This window comes from Tursiops truncatus, chromosome 16 (genome assembly GCF_011762595.2).
Source record: "Tursiops truncatus isolate mTurTru1 chromosome 16, mTurTru1.mat.Y, whole genome shotgun sequence".
Lineage (NCBI taxonomy): Eukaryota > Metazoa > Chordata > Mammalia > Artiodactyla > Delphinidae > Tursiops > Tursiops truncatus.
Genome location: NC_047049.1, coordinates 59457175 through 59474611, shown reverse-complemented (window position 1 = coordinate 59474611; position 17437 = coordinate 59457175). Strand labels below are relative to the sequence as shown.

Sequence of the window (17437 nt, the reverse complement as noted above, 5' to 3'; positions counted from 1 at the left end):
GGTATCATGCTCCCTGATTTCAGACTGTACTACAAAGCTACAGTAATCAAAACAGTATGGTGATGGCATAAAAGCAGACACATAAATCAGAGGAACAGAATAGACAGCCCAGAAATAAACCCAGGCACATAGGGTCTATTAATCTGTGGCAAAGAAGGCAAAAATATACAATGGGGAAACACACAGTCTCTTCAATAAGTGGTGCCGGGAAAACTGTACAGCTACATGATAGAATGAAATTAGAACATTTTCTTGTATGATATACAAAAATAAACTCAAAATGGGCTTTCCTGCTGGCACAGTGGTTAAGAATCTGCCTGCCAATGCAGGGGACATGGGTTCAAGCCCTGGTCCAGGAAGATCCCGCATGCCGTGGAGCAGCTAAGCCCGTGCACCACAAATACTGAGCCCACGTGCCACAACCATTGAAGCCCGTGTGCCTAGAGCCTGTGCTCAGCAACAAGGGAAGCCACTGCAATAAGAAGCCCATGCACTGCAATGAAGACCCAACACAGGCAAAAATAAGTAAGTAAATAAATAAATTTATAAAAAAATAAAATAAAATAAACTCAAAATGGATTAAAGACCTAAATGTAAAACAGGAAACCATAAAACTCCTAGAAGAAAACCTAGGAAGAATAGTCTTTGACATAAATCATAGCAACATTTTTTGGATCTGTCTCCTAAGGCAAAAGCAAAAGTAAACAAATGGTACCTAATTAAACTTAAAAGCTTTTGCACAGCAAAGGAAACCATTGATAGAACCTACAGAATGTGAGAAAATATTTGCAAATGATGTGACTGAAAAGGGGTTAATATCCAAAATATGTAAACAGCTCATATAACTCTATATTAAAAAAAAACAAACAAACAATTTAAAAAATGGGCAGAAGACCTGAATAGACATTTTTCCAAAGAAGACATACAGATAGGCAACAGGCACATGAAAAGGTGCTCAACATTGCTAATTATTAGAGAAATACAAATCAAAACCACAATGAGGTATCACCTCATTCCTGTCAGAATGGCTGTCATTAAAAAGATCACAAATGGGACTTCCTGGTGGCACAGTGGTTGAGAATTCACCTGCTGATGCAGGGGACACAGGTTCGATCCCTGGTCCAGGAAGATCCCACATGCTGAGGAACAACTAAGTCCGTGTGTAACAACTACTGAGTCTGCGCTCTAGGGCCTGCGTGCCACAACTACTGAGCCTGTGCACCTAGACCGCATGCTCCACAACAAGAGAAGCCACTGCAACGAGAAGCCTGTGCACCACAACAAAGAGTAGCCCCTACTTGCTGCAACTAGAGAAAGCCCGCGCGCAGCAACAAAGACCTAATCCAGCCAAAAATAAATAAATTTAAAAAAAAAGAAAAACACCACAAGTAACAAATGTTGGTGAAGATATGGAGAAAATGGAACCCTTGTGGAGAAAATGGGAATGTAAATTGGTGGAAAATAGTATGGAGGTTCCTCAAAAAACTAAAATAGAACTACCATATGATCCAGCAATTCCACTCCTGGGAATATATCCAAAGAAAACAAAAACACTAATTCGAAAAGATACATGCACCCCAATGTTCATAGCAGCATTATTTACAATAGCCCAGATACAGTGGTGACCTAAGTTCCATCAACAGAAGAATGGATAAAGAAGATGTGGAATATACATACAATGGAATACTTCTCAGCCGTAAAAAGAATGAAATTTTGCCTTTTGCAACAACATGGTTGGACCTAGAGGGTATTATGTTTAGTGAAATAAGTCAGAGAAAGACAAATACTGTATGTTATTACTTATATGTGTAATCTAGAAAATAAAACAAATGAATGAATATAACAAAACAGAAACAGACTCACAGATATAGAGAACAAGCTAGTGGTTGCCAGTGGGGAGAGAGAAGGGGAAGGGGCAAGATAGGGGTAGGGGATTATGAGGTACAAACTACTATGGATGATATAAATAAGCTGCAAGGATATATTGTATAGAACAGGGAACATAGCCAATATTTTATAATAACCTTAAACTTTAACTTTTATAATAACTCTAGAATGTCATATATCTAATATTGAAACTAATATTGTAAATCAACTACACCTCAATAACAAAACAGAACACTTCACCGAATGAAAAGTGTTCTAAGAGATGCACTATAGTGAGCTGAGTTCTCATTATATAAGCTGACACGTGGTACTCTTCTCATGTATTTTCAAGGGCATGGACATTTTGCCCTGCTGGAAGAGATATAAATCTCATGTAGATGTGCTCAGTGGTGAAAGTCCTCATATAAATCAGAACTGCAGAAAGGTAGGGGACAAATGAACAAAGACTTTATTGTCTTCCATAATTCTTTTCCTAGTTTTTGACAACAATTTAGTAGATGAAGAAACATTAGTTTCCCTGGGTATCTCTCATATATACAGGGCATATACATGTCATTAAACTTGTGTTGGTTTTTCTGCCGTATAAAAAAAGAAGGAAAGAAAAGAGAAATATTTAACATAAAATTTCTGGTTTTGATTAAACTGATATTTTTAAAGGTGCCACATAGCTTTATGTACATTATTATTATTTTTAACCTTTACAACAACTCAGAGAGGAGAATGTTGTTTTACAGATGAGGAAGCTGATGTTAAGTATTTTGCCCAAGGTCACACAGATTACATAGTAGTTAGACCTGGGTTTAGAATCTAGATCTCCAAAATCACTTTTTTTTTTTTTTTTTTGCGGTACGCGGGCCTCTCACTGTTGTGGCTTCTCCCGTTGCGGAGCACAGGCTCCGGACGCACAGGCTCATCGGCCATGGCTCACGGGCCCAGCCGCTCCACGACATGTAGGATCTTCCCGGACCGGGGCATGAACCCGTGTCCCCTGCATTGGCAGGCGGACTCTCAACCACTGCGCCACCAGGGAAGCCCCAAAATCACTCCTAATACCCTTTCTACTATGTCACAGAAGGCCATGGCAATACTTTAATTTTTACCTTTAAGGCAATTTCTAGGTAAACTTTAGGCTACTCAATGGCTTTTTGAGAAATAGATTCAAGAATATTTGTTTTTCATCCCTATTTTTCTTGTTGTATATTTCTTCAGCAAAGTGTAGACATTAGATATCAGATTGTGGGTATTTTTGTTGCAATATGGTAGAAATGCATTTCCTCAAAAGTGCTGGGCACTATATGCCTGTTTGTTTTGGGTTTACCAAGGGTACTGTAAGTCGAACTTGACGGTTGCAGGCAGAGTCCTGAAGTGAGAACTGTGAGTTGACTTGCTATAAATAAAGGATTTCCTATACTTTCTAAAACAAGGTAGAGGACCCTAGTGGATAAACTGAGCTACACACTTTTTTTTTTTCACACACACACACTGTATTTTATTTTTACAAGAGAGAAATAGACTGACACCAAGCATTGTAAATGGATGACCACAACAAAAGCAACAATGATTGCAATTACCAAACATGAAACACACTCATACTATGTCCTAATATTGACATTCAGTCCAGTAATCTTCCACTGTAACATGAGCTACAAACTTTTGATATTACTGCAGGCTAATATATCAGAGAGCCTTTAAATTTTAGAGGAAAGGGCAAGCAAGTATTATTTTCAATTTACTTACTTCCTAGAAAGGTTATAATTATTGAGCATTTTCTGACTACCACCAATTCACAAGTTGTCACGTGAAACATAGATTCTAACTCAACCCCTACCCAGTGAAATGTTGTCTCAGTGACTTGGTGATAAAATTGTCAAAATCATTAATTATTAATTCCTATGGGACTGCACCTAGAGAACTTGAGGTGATGCCTCTGCCTTCTCTAACCAATCAATAAACCCAATAAATATTTGAATGTTCTCCATTATACACCAACTTCAGTGTTAGGCACTGTAGTGCCTTCTCCATAGCAAAAGCTCATTATCATTCAATAATGATTGAGTGAAGGAAACAGAAGAAAATCAAAGGCATGGCATTTGCCCCGAAGGTGCTGACTATCTAGTACACTAAAACATAAAAAGGAAAGTAATGTAGCAAAGAAATTATTTTAAAAACATCAAATCTCTTTTATTTTTATCATGATGCTACTCTCTGTGGGCTCAGAGTGATTACTTTGGAGCTAATAGTCTAAGTTTCTATAGGATTTACTCTGAGACCACGTCCTGAACTATTCCAGGACGTGGAATAGTGTATCTGGGCTATTGTAAATAGGATTTACTCTGAGACCACGTCCTGAACTATTCCAGGACGTGGAATAAGTTAAGTGTGTGGACTCTGGTGTCAGATATCCTAGATCTTGGCCTCACTACTTACCAGCCAGGGGATCTTTAGCAAGTTACTTCTCAATGTCACAATTTTCTCATCTGAAAAATGGGGGCTAGTATAGTATTTTCCTCATAGGGATATTGTGAAGATTAAACAAGAAGTTATAATGTAGTGTTTATGTAGAACACAGCCCCAAACCTTGCAAATATCTAGTACTCAATATTGTCGCTAACAATATTTCTTTCTTTCAGGTTAAAAAATACTCTAAAATCTAGACTTAATTAACCTTCTTATCACCTTGCCAAAGGGCCTGCTTCCACATGCTGCCTGCCAGATGGTCCACTTACCAATGAGAAACCCATGTGCTTACCTGTGATAAATTAGACCACTGAAGCTCAATGCTTTGTAGTAAAGAAGAGGGTTGGCATAACTGAAAATATACAACTACACAAATTATAGGAAAGCAATTTTCTGTATAGGGGCATGGTATAGTGAGACAAAAATAAGCATGAGTCATCTCAATTTGATTCAGCTCTGCACAGAGTGTTTAGCCTCTTCGAATGATTTCTTAGTTAGGTGCCTTTGGGAAATTCCTTAAACTCTTTGGGCTATTATTTTTCTCATCTGCAAGGTTGGGGAAATGATAGCTAATTCACTGAGTTTTTTGTGAAGACAGTGACTACGCAGAGTAGGGGCTCAGTGAATTGAGGGCGGTGGCCGGTACTGTGAACGTTAGTTCTCTTCTGTTTTTCTGTAGCTATCTTGGGAAAAGAGCAGCAACAGCAAGGGTGGCAGGCAGGGCAGCCGCTCGGCAACATTATGATGGATGTGATTTATCCAAGTCTGTCAATAACTGGTCGGTCAGTGTACGAGGGGGCCAGTGAGGGTAGAAATCCAGTCTGGGCTCCATTCTCCAAGATGTGCAAGGGGCCTCTTTTGCTAATTTGTACAAAGATGCTCTATTCTCCACCCCTTTTCTTCCTCTCCCGTTGCGGAGCACAGGCTCCGGACACGCAGGCTCAGCGGCCATGGCTCACGGGCCCAGCTGCTCCACAGCATGTGGGATCTTCCCGGACCGGGGCACAAACCCGTGTCCCCTGCATCGGCAGGTGGACTCTCAACCACTGCGCCACCAGGGAAGCCCTCTCCACCCCTTTTCTAAACCACTTCCTGACTTTCAGTTTTTTCCCACCCTCCCTAGGTGCTCAGTAGCCTCATAGGATCACAACCCGTCACTGCTGTTACTCTTCTGAGACACGAGTACTAATTATGTAAACGATTTCCAGCTAAGGAAGACCTTCCTTTCATTATACCGTCCATTGGTATCTTAATAAAGTATTTTTCCAGTGTTTCAACCCAAAGGAGCAAACAGTGTGAGGGTTTGAGGTATAAAGGTAAAATGAATGTAGAGAAGCAGTTTGAAAACAGAGGGGACTTTTCAGCACAGCACACAGTAGCTGTCCATCTGGAGATGGTATTGAATATGGACCAGGAAGTAGAAACTGTGTACATTTAATGAACAACCTTGCCTGTCCCATATCAGCCAGTCCAATTAAAGAGTCAACAAGAACTTTGGACCCTATACCAATACCAACTTCTGAAAGAAGAGAACGTGGGAGGGGAAGATTTTGTGGTGTAGTGAAAAGAGAACTGCCTTGAGATTTAGGAAACCTGGCTCACGTTTCCGCCTTCACCTCCAAACAGCTTTTGGCATTGGGAAAGTCAGTTGCGTGCTTAGAATTCAATGACTTCACTGTGGACTAAGAGACTGAATTAGAAAACGCTTTTTCAGGTCTAACCGTCTGTGTTGCTTTTTTTCCCACTGCAAACTGATTAGCCTGGCAGTGGGCAGGTGGGGGAAGCAATGCTAAATTGTAGCTTAAAGAGTACTATACTGAACTTAAATCAATGTAGTATAATGCTGGCTTCCAGAGAGGCAGATTATGTTAATGGTTAAGAGTGTAGGAGCTGGAGTCCTTCATTCCTGGGTTTTGGTACTGAACTTGGACAAATCACTTAACCTCAATTTCCTCATCTGTTGTTCCTCATCCTAATTAGTATTAGGAATACTAATACCTATGTCATAATGTTAGAGAGAGGATTAAATAAGCGAATACATATAAAAGCACTCAGCACAGTGCCTGTTACCTAGTTAAGTCCTCAGCAGTTGGTGATGGCATGTTTCATCCTAACTCTGCTACTAAATTAATTCTTGATTGGCTAAGTCACTCACTTCTCTGAGTCTCCTTAAAAGAAAAATGTTTTTTTTGGTCCAGTCAGAGTATAGGACTAGATTATTTCTAAGGTGTTTTCTATTTCCATCTTTCAATCTCTATTTTTTATGTTTGTAATAGAAAATTTTGTTTTAGAAATTTGGCCAGTCTTGAATTAAGTAGCTCAATTATCCCTCCTATGTGCACAGAATAGTTTCCCAGAAAGATCACTAAGTCTGAACTACTCCCATTGTATGTGGGAGGATCATTGCTTGCTACCAGGATATGAGTTGTACAATTTTAATCCTCATACCAGTGGCTGCTGTACCTCCACTCCCAGTAACATGAGAACCCACACCTTTAGATTTCTGGGTCACCGGCCACACGAGAGTCCTAGGAGTCATCATTATTGTCACATTGCTAAAATGCAGCAGCCACTTGGAGCCCCCAAGACATTTGTCTCAGCAGGCAAATAATCACATTCACTCATAGGTCATAATTTGATTGTGTGAATATACTGCATGTCACTGGTTACTAGCATCATGTTTCTTTTTGGCAAGGAGCTCAGTACTGTAGTCAAGCCCAATGACTTGATCATAACAATCCTTAAATCCCATATTTGTGGGTCTGTTTCCTGGATCATTCCTGGTGCCAATTCTGTATCAATCAGGAGAAAAAAACCATACCAGTTCCATGAACAGAGACAATTTAGTATAAATAATTGTTAACTAGATATAAAGATGTTAACAAGGGTAAAAAGAAAACTTGAATAAATCATTAGGTAGCAACTGCAGGAAGCAGCTACAATCCCTAGGGCTGAGAAAACAAAGGAAAATGGTTAGAATTATCAAAACTTAGAGAAGAGGTTCTTATTAACAATTCTTTATATTAAATTGTCTCTTTTCAAGTAACTGGTGTGGTTTCTGTCTCCTGAATGTACATACTGTGACTGATACAGTGGTTGTACCAATTTACAACTCTCATCAGCAACAATGGAGGTTGAGATTGCACCATAGCCTTACCAGAACTTGATATTTTTCATCTTTTTCATTTTAACTATTCTGGTGGGCTTGAAGTACTATTGCATTGTGGGTTTTAATTTGCATTTCCCCTATGGGGAATGAAGTCAACCACCTTTTCATTCGTTTACTGGTTATTTTGATCTCCTCTTTTGTGAATTATCTGTTCAAGTCTTTTGCCCATTTTTCTGTTGAGTTGCTGCCTTTTTCTTATTGATTTGTGAGAGCTCTTTATATATTTTGAACATGAGTTCTTTGTTGGATATATCACCCCAGCTCTCTCTCAATATGCCCAGTTAGACTTACTAGTTCAGATGTGCTTCTCTAGGTTAAATGTTCCTAGGGACTGAATTACTATGTTGTTCTTATTGTAGTACCTCAACAAATATAAGAGTAGTGGAGTGGAAGTACTATAACTTTCTTTGGGACTTCCCTGGTGGCACAGTGGTTAAGAATCTGCCTGCCAATGCAGGGAACACAGGTTCAAGCCTTGGTCCAGGAAGATCCCACATGCTGCAGAGCAACTAAGCCCGTGAGCCACAACTACTGAGCCTGCGTTCTAGAGCCCGCGAACCACAACTACTTGAGCCTGCGTATCACAACTACTGAAGCCTGCACACCTAGAGCCTGTGCTCCACGACAGAGAAGCCACCTTGATGAGAAGCCTGTGCACTGCAATGAAGAGTAGCTCCTGCTTGCTGCAACTAGAGAAAGCCTGCACGCAGCAATGAAGACCCAACGCAGCCATAAATAAATAAATAAATTTATATTAAAAAATCTTCCTTTATTGTGAGAAGACAGGAATATGTATTTCATTCATGTGTTTATTCATTCATTCTACAAATCTCTTTTTTTTTTTTTTTTTTTTGTGATACGTGGGCCTCTCACTATTGTGGCCTCTGTCGTTGCAGAGCAACAGGCTCCAGACGCGCAGGCTCAGCGGCCATGGCTCACAGGCCCAGCCGCTCCATGGCATATGGGATCTTCCCGGACCGGGGCACGAACCCATGTCCCCTGCATCGGCAGGCGGACCCTCAACCACTGCGCCACCAGGGAAGATCTCTTTAAATACACAGATCTCTTTAAATACATGTTTATTGAGCATGAATTGTGTGCAGGGAATTATGCTGTGTATATAAGTTTGCTTCTTTCTGAAGTATTAGAACTCAGCTTGGGAACTTTACACATATTGTCATTGTAATGAAATAAGAATCTTACATTAGATTTAAAAAACTTTTTCAGGAGCCCAGAACATTTTTGAAGACCAAACAACTCATTGTCACTATCTGAGGCCAGTGAATGTCAGTCACCTGAAAAATTCCTGTGCAAATATTAAAAAGGCCTTCTAGAATTTATTGACGTTTTTATTCATTTACTCAAATCAAATATTTGTTAAGCACATATTATGGAAGCACATTAAATGGAAACTAATTTCTTAGATCTTCTAGTTAGCACATTAAATGGAAACTGATTTCTTAGATCTTCTTTTCTTCTGCATACTCATCCTTGGTGGTGTCATGCGGCTTCAATTACCAACAATCTATATGCTGATGGCCCCCACATCTATTTCTATAGCATAGATGTACTTCATAAGTCTTAGATTCAAAAAACCAAATGTCTGATGAATATTTTTCCTGGGATGTCTCAAGGCACCTGGCATACATTTTCAAAACTGAACTCATCATCTTCCCCTAGCAAATCTTTTCTTTCTGTGTTTCCTCTTTCAGTGTATGGCATGAGCATCTACCCAGTTGCCCAAGTGAGGCACCTAGAAGTCTCCCTTGACACTTGACTCTCCTTCCTTCCCACCCACTAATATCCTACTAATTAACAATACTTTTCAATTCAACTTCTTATACAGTCTCTCTCAAATTAATCTGTTTTTTCCTATGGACAATACTATAAAACATGTCACCAGTATTTCTTGCTTAGATCTCCTAATTTGTCTCCCTGCCTTTAGTCTTTCTAGTCTCCAACTATTCTCTAATGTCTCCCATTTCTATAATCCTTCAAGACTTATCTATGCTCTTTGGGTTAAATCAAAATTCCTTAACAGTGTTTATAAAATCCTATGTAACCTGCTCCTGTTGCCTCTCCCATCTCACGACTCTTTGGCATTTACTCCTACTCATCTTTCAGGTCTCACCAAATATTACTTTTCCTGAGATGCCTTCCCAGATCCTCAAAAATGGGTTAGATGCCCTCTTACAATACTCTCCTGCTTCCCTTATCTCTTATCATTAAACACTAAGTTCTGTGAGACCAGAGCCTTTATTTTGTTAGCTGTGGCAACTCAACCCACAAATCACATTATTTATGGAAATAATGAATGAATTTCTTGAAACTCAGGGAAAGCCACTACTGAAGTTACAGAAGAAACTCTTTTATTATATTAAAAATATTATATATTAATTTATTATTGCCTGCCGATGCAGGGGACACGGGTTCGTGGCCCGGTCTGGGAAGATCCCACATGCCGCGGAGCGGCTGGGCCCGTGAGCCATGGCCGCTGAGCCTGTGCATCTGGAGCCTGTGCTCCGCAATGGGAGAGGCCACAACAGTGAGAGGCCTGCGTACAGCAAAAACAAACAAAAAAAAAGAAATATTTCAGATACGTTAATACACAGAGACATCTGGGCATAATGTAGTTACAACTAACACACTTGGAATCTGTATAAGCCAAAGTTTGTCTTATTTATTCAGATGCTTTTAGTGAGCTATTATTTGTGATGAGCATGTGTGAAAAATTTATCTGCCAAGATAGAACAAAGATCGAGAGTTACCATCCTAAAAGATTCATTCCAGAAATGACTAACTAGGGTTTTACTTTTCAAAATTGCCCTATATGTAAAATTTAATTTAAAAGTTCATTCATTTCCCAGGATTATTTCCGAGAGAACGACCCATGTTGGCAAACAGGAAGATTTTGTGTATGTTTATATTTTTTCACCTTCTAAAATACAAAATTGACAAGAAAGCAGAAAAGCCCATTTTAAAAGAACCATCAAATCTTTACAATCTTTCTCAAATCCTCTTAAGTGGGTTCTACATCATGGGAATTAATAAAAATGGCATTTCCCAATTAACTTGGGATTCTGAGTTTGGATCCTTTCACGTGCTCTCCTGGGTTTATAATCTAGAGGTATTTGTGAAATTTTCTTCTTGACAATAATTGTGTTTTGGGTTTATTTGGGGTTTTTTTTTGCGGTACGCGGGCCTCTCACCGCTGTGGCCTCTCCCGTTAAGGAGCACAGGCTCCGGACGCCGTAGGCTCAGCGGCCATGGCTCACGGGCCTAGCCGCTCCGCAGCACGTGGGATCTTCGCGGAAGGGGGCACAAACCCGTGTCCTCTGTATCGGCAGGCGGACTCTCAACCACTGCGCCACCAGGGAAGCCCAATAATTGTGTTTTTCATTGAAAAGGTAATAGGTCTAATTGCTTCAGGGCCTTAAAGTAGTAGCATCTATAAATGCTATAAACCTTGCTTAAATTTTAACAAGTTATTGAACGTGTTATTCCCTCTGATGCTGGATAAGCCAAAGGACCCTGTTTCAAACTAATATATATATATACATATTAGCAAAGCAAGGCATGAAGATAGGAATGCAATGTCCTCTTAAAACGCTCTGAGACCGTGCTTCCCTGGTGGCGCAGTGGTTGAGAGTCCGCCTGCCGATGCAGGGGAAAATGGGTTCTTGCCCCGGTCTGGGAAGATCCTACATGCCGCGGAGAAGCTGAGCCCATGAGCCACGGCTGCTGAGCCTCCGTGTCCGGAGCCTGTGCTCCGCAACGGGAGAGACCACAGCGGTGAGGGGCCCGCGTACCGAAGAAAAAAAAAAAAAGCTCAGAGATTAAATTTTGTTTATACTCTAGGCAGTAAAACAGAAATTATTTAAGTAGAACTGAACCCTACCACACATTGATAGCAAAAACTACAATTTCTTCATATGTCTTCCTAGTAATGTTGTTGGGTGTGGTGGTTATTACATTAGTAGTATGTTTCAAATACACGTTATATTGATGCTCTGAGATAACTCAAGCGATCTTTCAGGAATTCTGAGTGATATATAAATGTTATGGGAAGAATTGATCCCATTTCAAGGTTAGGATGGATAAATGAGCATTTTAGAAAAAGAAATACATGATGCAGAAAATGTGAATTTTGGAAAATTTCTCCTAGCATATTGCCTGGCATATAATAGGCATTCAATATATTTTTCTTGATTGACTGATTGAATAAATGAATAAATAAATTATACTCATTCAGATCTTGTCCCCTATTCTTATCCCATCTCTCAATTAATAGTAATTATTTTCTTAGTCTCCACCCAAATTTGAGATAATTTGGCTCCCAAGTTTTGGGAGCTGGAATGATTTTAAAGTGCCTAATTAAGAACAATTTGTTAATGATTATTATCTCTTCCCCTTTTCACTCTAAGCTGTCTTTACACTTTCCAAGTCTCATGCTGCTTTTTATTCCTTAGGCTAATTTTTATTAAAGAAAAGAGAACAAAACTGTTTCTCTCTGCCTTTTAATAAACATGACTCTTTCTGTCATCCTTTCCTTGATCCTTTTCAAATCAGCCGTGGTTGCCGTAAGTGATGGCTGAGAGACAAGATGCCAAGTGCAATGGCTAAATTTAAAGAGCAGCATTTGCACCTGTTGTTAACTGGCAATGACCAGTCTCACACCCACAGTTTCCTCCACCCTCTGCCTCCCACCAAGTGCAACCCATAGCCCAGAATTTGTGTTCATGTATAAAAGTACTGATGAAGATTATATACATTACATAGAAATGGAGAATGAATACAGCATTTGACACTAAATTAGTTCAGTTTCAGAGGAGCTGAACTTTGGGCAACACCCAGCATAATATAAAGATGTATCCGACCTTGAAATAAGCAGGTGGAAGTGACTAGGTATTTGATGAATTTCTGAAGACTATTAATGGACTGTCTCACCTGAGAATAATTTTCTTAGACCTGCCATACTTTGTGAAATTATTTTGCCTTTTAGCATTGGAGAGTCCTCTAAACGTAAATGTTTTGTAAAAGAGGCAAACCAAGAAGCACTTACCTAAAAAGTCAGCTTAAATTAATTTGCCAGATTGGCCACTCTAACCTGGAAGAGCTGTGTAGGAGAAAGATAGTACCATAAATAATTCTGATAGAAAATACACATAAAAAGTGAGAGAAGAAGGGGACTGTGGCCCAGCGAGGCAGATTAGTCTCATCAAGTAGGTTGGATACTCAAGGGAGTGGCAGCCTCATTGTCAGACCAGGTCACATCAAGTACCAAAGTACTGTGATAGAAAGTCAAACAACAAATTCTGAGAGTTTAATTTTACCTGAGCATTTCCTCTCAGAGGAAGCCAAGCTGGTCTTCAGGAGAATAGAACAGGTGACTTATGGGTACAGTAGGAGCAAAGAGTTGGAGGTTGGAAGGTCAGGGCATGTTCAGGGTATGGGTAGTAAATACCTGGAGAGTGCTGAGAGAGGGGAGCCCTTTACCAATTTGGAATTTTGTTGTAATTCAGCCTTGTCAGAGAATGTTCTTAGGATTTTGGGGGGCACTTTTGAATACTCTGGAATGGATAGTGTTGGGTTCCATAAAAATGTGTGCTGAATTCCTATGCACTTAGGAGGTGTGGTTTATTCAAGTTCAGAATCAGTGTCTTGCCCCTTTGGATCATTTCAGATAGGGACAAAAGACTTCCTGACTCCAAAGGTCTACTGAATAGCAAAGGCTATAGGAGGCCACAGGCCAATCCAACACAAAAAGGACAGTGTGAGGGACTTCCCTGGTGGTGCAGTGGTTAAGAATCCGGCTGCCAATGCAGCCAACATGGGTTCGAGACCTGGTCTGGGAAAATCCCACATGCCGTGGGGCAACTAAGCCCGTGTGCCACAACTGCTGAGCATGCATTTTAGAGCCAGTGAGCCACAACTACTGAAGCCTGCACACCTAGAGCCCGTGCTCCGCAACAAGAGAAGCCACTGCAATGAGAAGCCCAAGCTCCACAACGAAGAGTAGCCGCCGCTCTCTGCAGCTAGAGAAAGCCCGCGTGCAGCAATGAAGACCCAACGCAGCCAAAAATAAATAAATAAATAAAAATTTAAAAATCGATTAAAAAGGACAGTGTGAAAGTTAGCTGCCAACCTCTCAGATCCTGAGAAATATGAACAAAGACAGTCCTATTTGAACAAGCCCTGCCCTTCTCAACTCAGTGTTTTCCCAGTGTTGCGTGCTTGACAGGCATAAATAAATAAATAAATAAACTTGCAGACTGGATGTTTCGGACCTAAAAGAATGTTAGATTAGGGTCACTAAGTTATAAATGAATATGGAGTCAGTCATCCTTTGGAGGCCGGGGCATGAGTATTTGAGTCCTATAGATGGGTAGGTATAAAAAATAGGAATAATGACATCTGGAAAAATAGTGAAGCCAAATCACCAGAAAACAGATCTAAGCTGTGGTTTATGATACTTATTTAAAGGCTAAAACCCCTTTCTTCTCCCTCTCCTTCACATACTTTTTTTGATCTTTAAGAATTGCTGATCTCACTTGAATAATAACTCATATCATCAGTAAACCATGAAACATAGCCCCCAGATCTCTAAGCAGATCCCTTTCATGTTTTCTTGTTCACGTCAGTAAGCTGTGTGCATCACCTACCCTGGCTATTCTGGAATGCTTAGACAAATACTCCATTGAGTTGAGTCATACTTTGGAGCTGACTTTAGTGTACATTTTAGTAGGGAATCTAGTTAGAGTTTCACGCTCCAGAAAATCTGTTCTGATTAGTTTTAGCTAAAAGAAAAGATCAACCTGTTTTAAGGATTGGCACAGAAAACAATTCTACAGTCATGTAGGTTTCACTGAACATATTTTTGTAATAATAAAAATAACATGCAGATGGGAAAAAGTTAAACCATTCAAAAGGATAGCTACCCCTTAAAATTTCCCAGAGGTAACTTTTTTTTTTTGGTTTATTCTTCCAGAAACCACTTTTGGTGTGTGTGTGTGTGTGTGTGTGTGTGTGTGTGTGTGTATCTGTCTAGAGGATGACTTTCTATTGAGCTATCTACATTTTCTCCTTATTTGGCCTAGCCAACCAGCTGGTATGAGATATGTCCTTTGCAGCTGTGGAAAGGTTTTCTCTGTGAAGAGATAATTGACATTTGTTTTTTTAAATTTATTTATTATTATTTTTTTGCAGTATGCGGGCCTCTCACTGTTGTGGCCTCTCCCGTTGCGGAGCACAGGCTCCAGACGCGCAGGCTCAGTGGCCATGGCTCACGGGCCCAGCCGCTCCGCGGCATGTGGGATCTTCCCGGACCGGGGCACGAACCCGTGTCCCCTGCATTGGCAGGCGGACTCTCAACTACTGCGCCACCAGGGAAGCCCTGACATTTGTTTAGATTAATTTCTATCCCTGTATTATTAGAACTCAGTTTAGTCAGTGGATCCTCAAAATATGCAGCCTACCTGTGGTTAATCAACGGTTTCATCTTGGTAGATAAAAAATGACACATTTCGGTGAATAAAGAGGAAGCTTTTGGTAATCCCTCCAGTTTCAGATTTATGCACTTGAAAAACAAAAAAACTGTCGTGGTTCTTTTGCAAATCCACAGAACTAAATCTCAGTAATGCAGGATGCATGTCTCATTTTCATATTTCGATAAATAGGGGAAAGGCAATTCCAGTAGAACTTTGCAAAGTGTAAGATGGAGTGGAGGGCACAATTCTGATTCATAGCCAGATTTGCGAAGACAAAGTAAAAACAAAACTAAAACCCGTGGTAATACTAGTAAGAAGGTGTAAAGGGGCAAGAGAGAAGGGGAAATGGCAGAGCATGGGTAAATACATAAAATGCAGATGGGATAAATATAGATGAGTGGAAAATGATTGTAAGTGAAGTTACCCCAGGAATGTCACAGATTTCCAACTAGGGGGATTAGTGTGTGCAGCTGTTGAATGGGGGCCTTATCTCATTCCTGAGCTCTCATGTTCCACTGTTGAACAATAAATGCCTTTTGGGTGAGTGGTTTGAGTGTCTCACCTGGAGAAGCCAATCATCTTACAGTTCTGGGGTGGGTGGAAGGATTAAACAAACTAAAAGCTTCACTTCATTATTTAGCTATTCTTGGCCAAAAAAGTAACATTTCAGTCAAACTTTAAAGAATATTATTAGAATAAGTGATACAATAAAATTGTGTGCGTGTTGTTTTGTTTTAAATTTATCACCTTAGGGTACACTAGAAAGATGTTTCCCAAAATTTAGGATAATACTTTTATTTGCTTACCAAACTGTTTTGCTGCTCCAGATTTTATTTTATTTATTTTTATTTATTTATTTGCTTTTTTGCGGTAAGCGGACCTCTCACTGCTGTGGCCCCTCCCGTTGCGGAGCACAGGCTCCGGACGCCCAGGCCCGGCGGCCATGGCCCGCGGGCCCAGCCGCTCCGTGGCACGCGGGATCCTCCCGGACCGGGGCACGAACCCGCGTCCCCTGCACTGGCAGGCGGACTCCCAACCACTGCGCCACCAGGGAAGCCCCTGCTCCAGATTTTAAAAGGAGGTGTGAGAATTAACTAGCTCATAACAATAAACAGACAGCAAAGAAATCCTCTTCTGAGGAAATTCAGGAACCTCAAATCTTTCTTTCAGTCTTCAATGAGCTATCATTATGAGCTTGTCTCTGTGGAAGGATTTTTCAAGAGAAAGGGTTATTCCAAAGTGTATTCTAATGGCTAATTTAGCTAAATTATGAAAATTAATTAAGGTAACCTTTACGTGATTTTTATTACATTATCAGCATGCTCTGTTTCTATAGTTTAATAAGTTGCACATAAGGTCAAAAGTCGTAAGAAAATAGAGTGTTGCTTCTGGAGACTGTAAGAATATCAGTATAAAGGTGCTGTAAAAGTGAACTGAGTATCTGAAATGTATACAGTTCTGTTGATTCACTTTGATAACATGTACTCATTCTGGGACTTTGGTATCATAATCATTCTAGCCCTCCTGTACTATGCTACATATCACAGTCATTGGATCACTCCATGACGGGATAATTTCAGCATATCCAAATACCATTATTTATGAATGATAACTCTGGGCGTGTCGTTGGGAGTTCCAACGTACATAGCTAATGATTACTAATTTGGTGTCTATTTTGCCAACTTAAAACACGAAGCACAGAGCTTTGTACAAATATCCATTTCCCCAGTTACCCTTATCTTAGCTGTATCTTTGGTGAGGATTAGCCGAATCGAATATGCCATCTCTATTGGTGCTATTCTGAGGGGCTCGGGTGCCAATTACCGGTTCCCTAGAATTTGCCCGTAATTGACTATGTCCCACAATAGGTAACTCTGGAAGTGACAGGCAGTCTCTAGTGTGGTTCTCCCGCCTGTCGATTGGGCCTTGCAAGAAGCCCCGCCTCATCAACTCAGTCAAGGGCGACAGTTGGACCGGCGCCGGTGAGTGGCGGGTCTTAGCTCCGCCCCGGCCGTCCGCTGCGCTGCCTGGGTCGGCGCCGTTTCCAGTTGAGAGATGGCGGCCGCCGCAGGTAGATCGCTCCTGCTGCTCCTCTCCTCCCGAGGCGGCGGAGGCGCCGGCGGCTGCGGAGCGCTGACTGCAGGCTGCTTCCCCGCGCTGGGCGTCAGCCGCCACCGGCAGCAGCAGCACCACCGGACGGTAAGCGAGCGCGCCCGGCGGCTCCGGGGAGGGCGGGGCGGCGCTGCCGTGTGGGATCAGCAGGCGGGCAGGCCGCCGGGGCAGCGGGCGAGTTACCTCAACTCGCGGCCGCTCCAGAGGTTGCCGGGCACCGAGGAGCCGCCGTGCCCTTCAGGCGCCTGCGGCGGCAACCAGGAAAAAAGGCAGGGCGGAGGAAGCCGAGAGGAGGAGGGGCGACGGCAGGGATGTTCCCGCAGGA

At 41.2% G+C, this 17437-nt stretch overlaps 1 protein-coding gene across 2 annotated transcripts in view; it reads left to right on the top strand.

Annotated features, from left to right (window-relative positions):
• The window catches only part of MCU (mitochondrial calcium uniporter), a 271464-nt gene that overhangs the window by 47337 nt on the left and 206690 nt on the right, over positions 1-17437 (top strand). The window contains exon 1 of one of the 2 annotated variants that reach the window (XM_019936101.3): positions 17041-17199. The exons of the other annotated variant lie outside the window; for it this stretch is intronic. Coding sequence (XP_019791660.1) covers positions 17056-17199 — 144 coding nt within the window. The 5' untranslated portion in view covers positions 17041-17055. Of the gene's footprint in view, positions 1-17040; positions 17200-17437 lie in introns of those variants that run through there. 2 annotated transcript variants of the gene reach the window in all.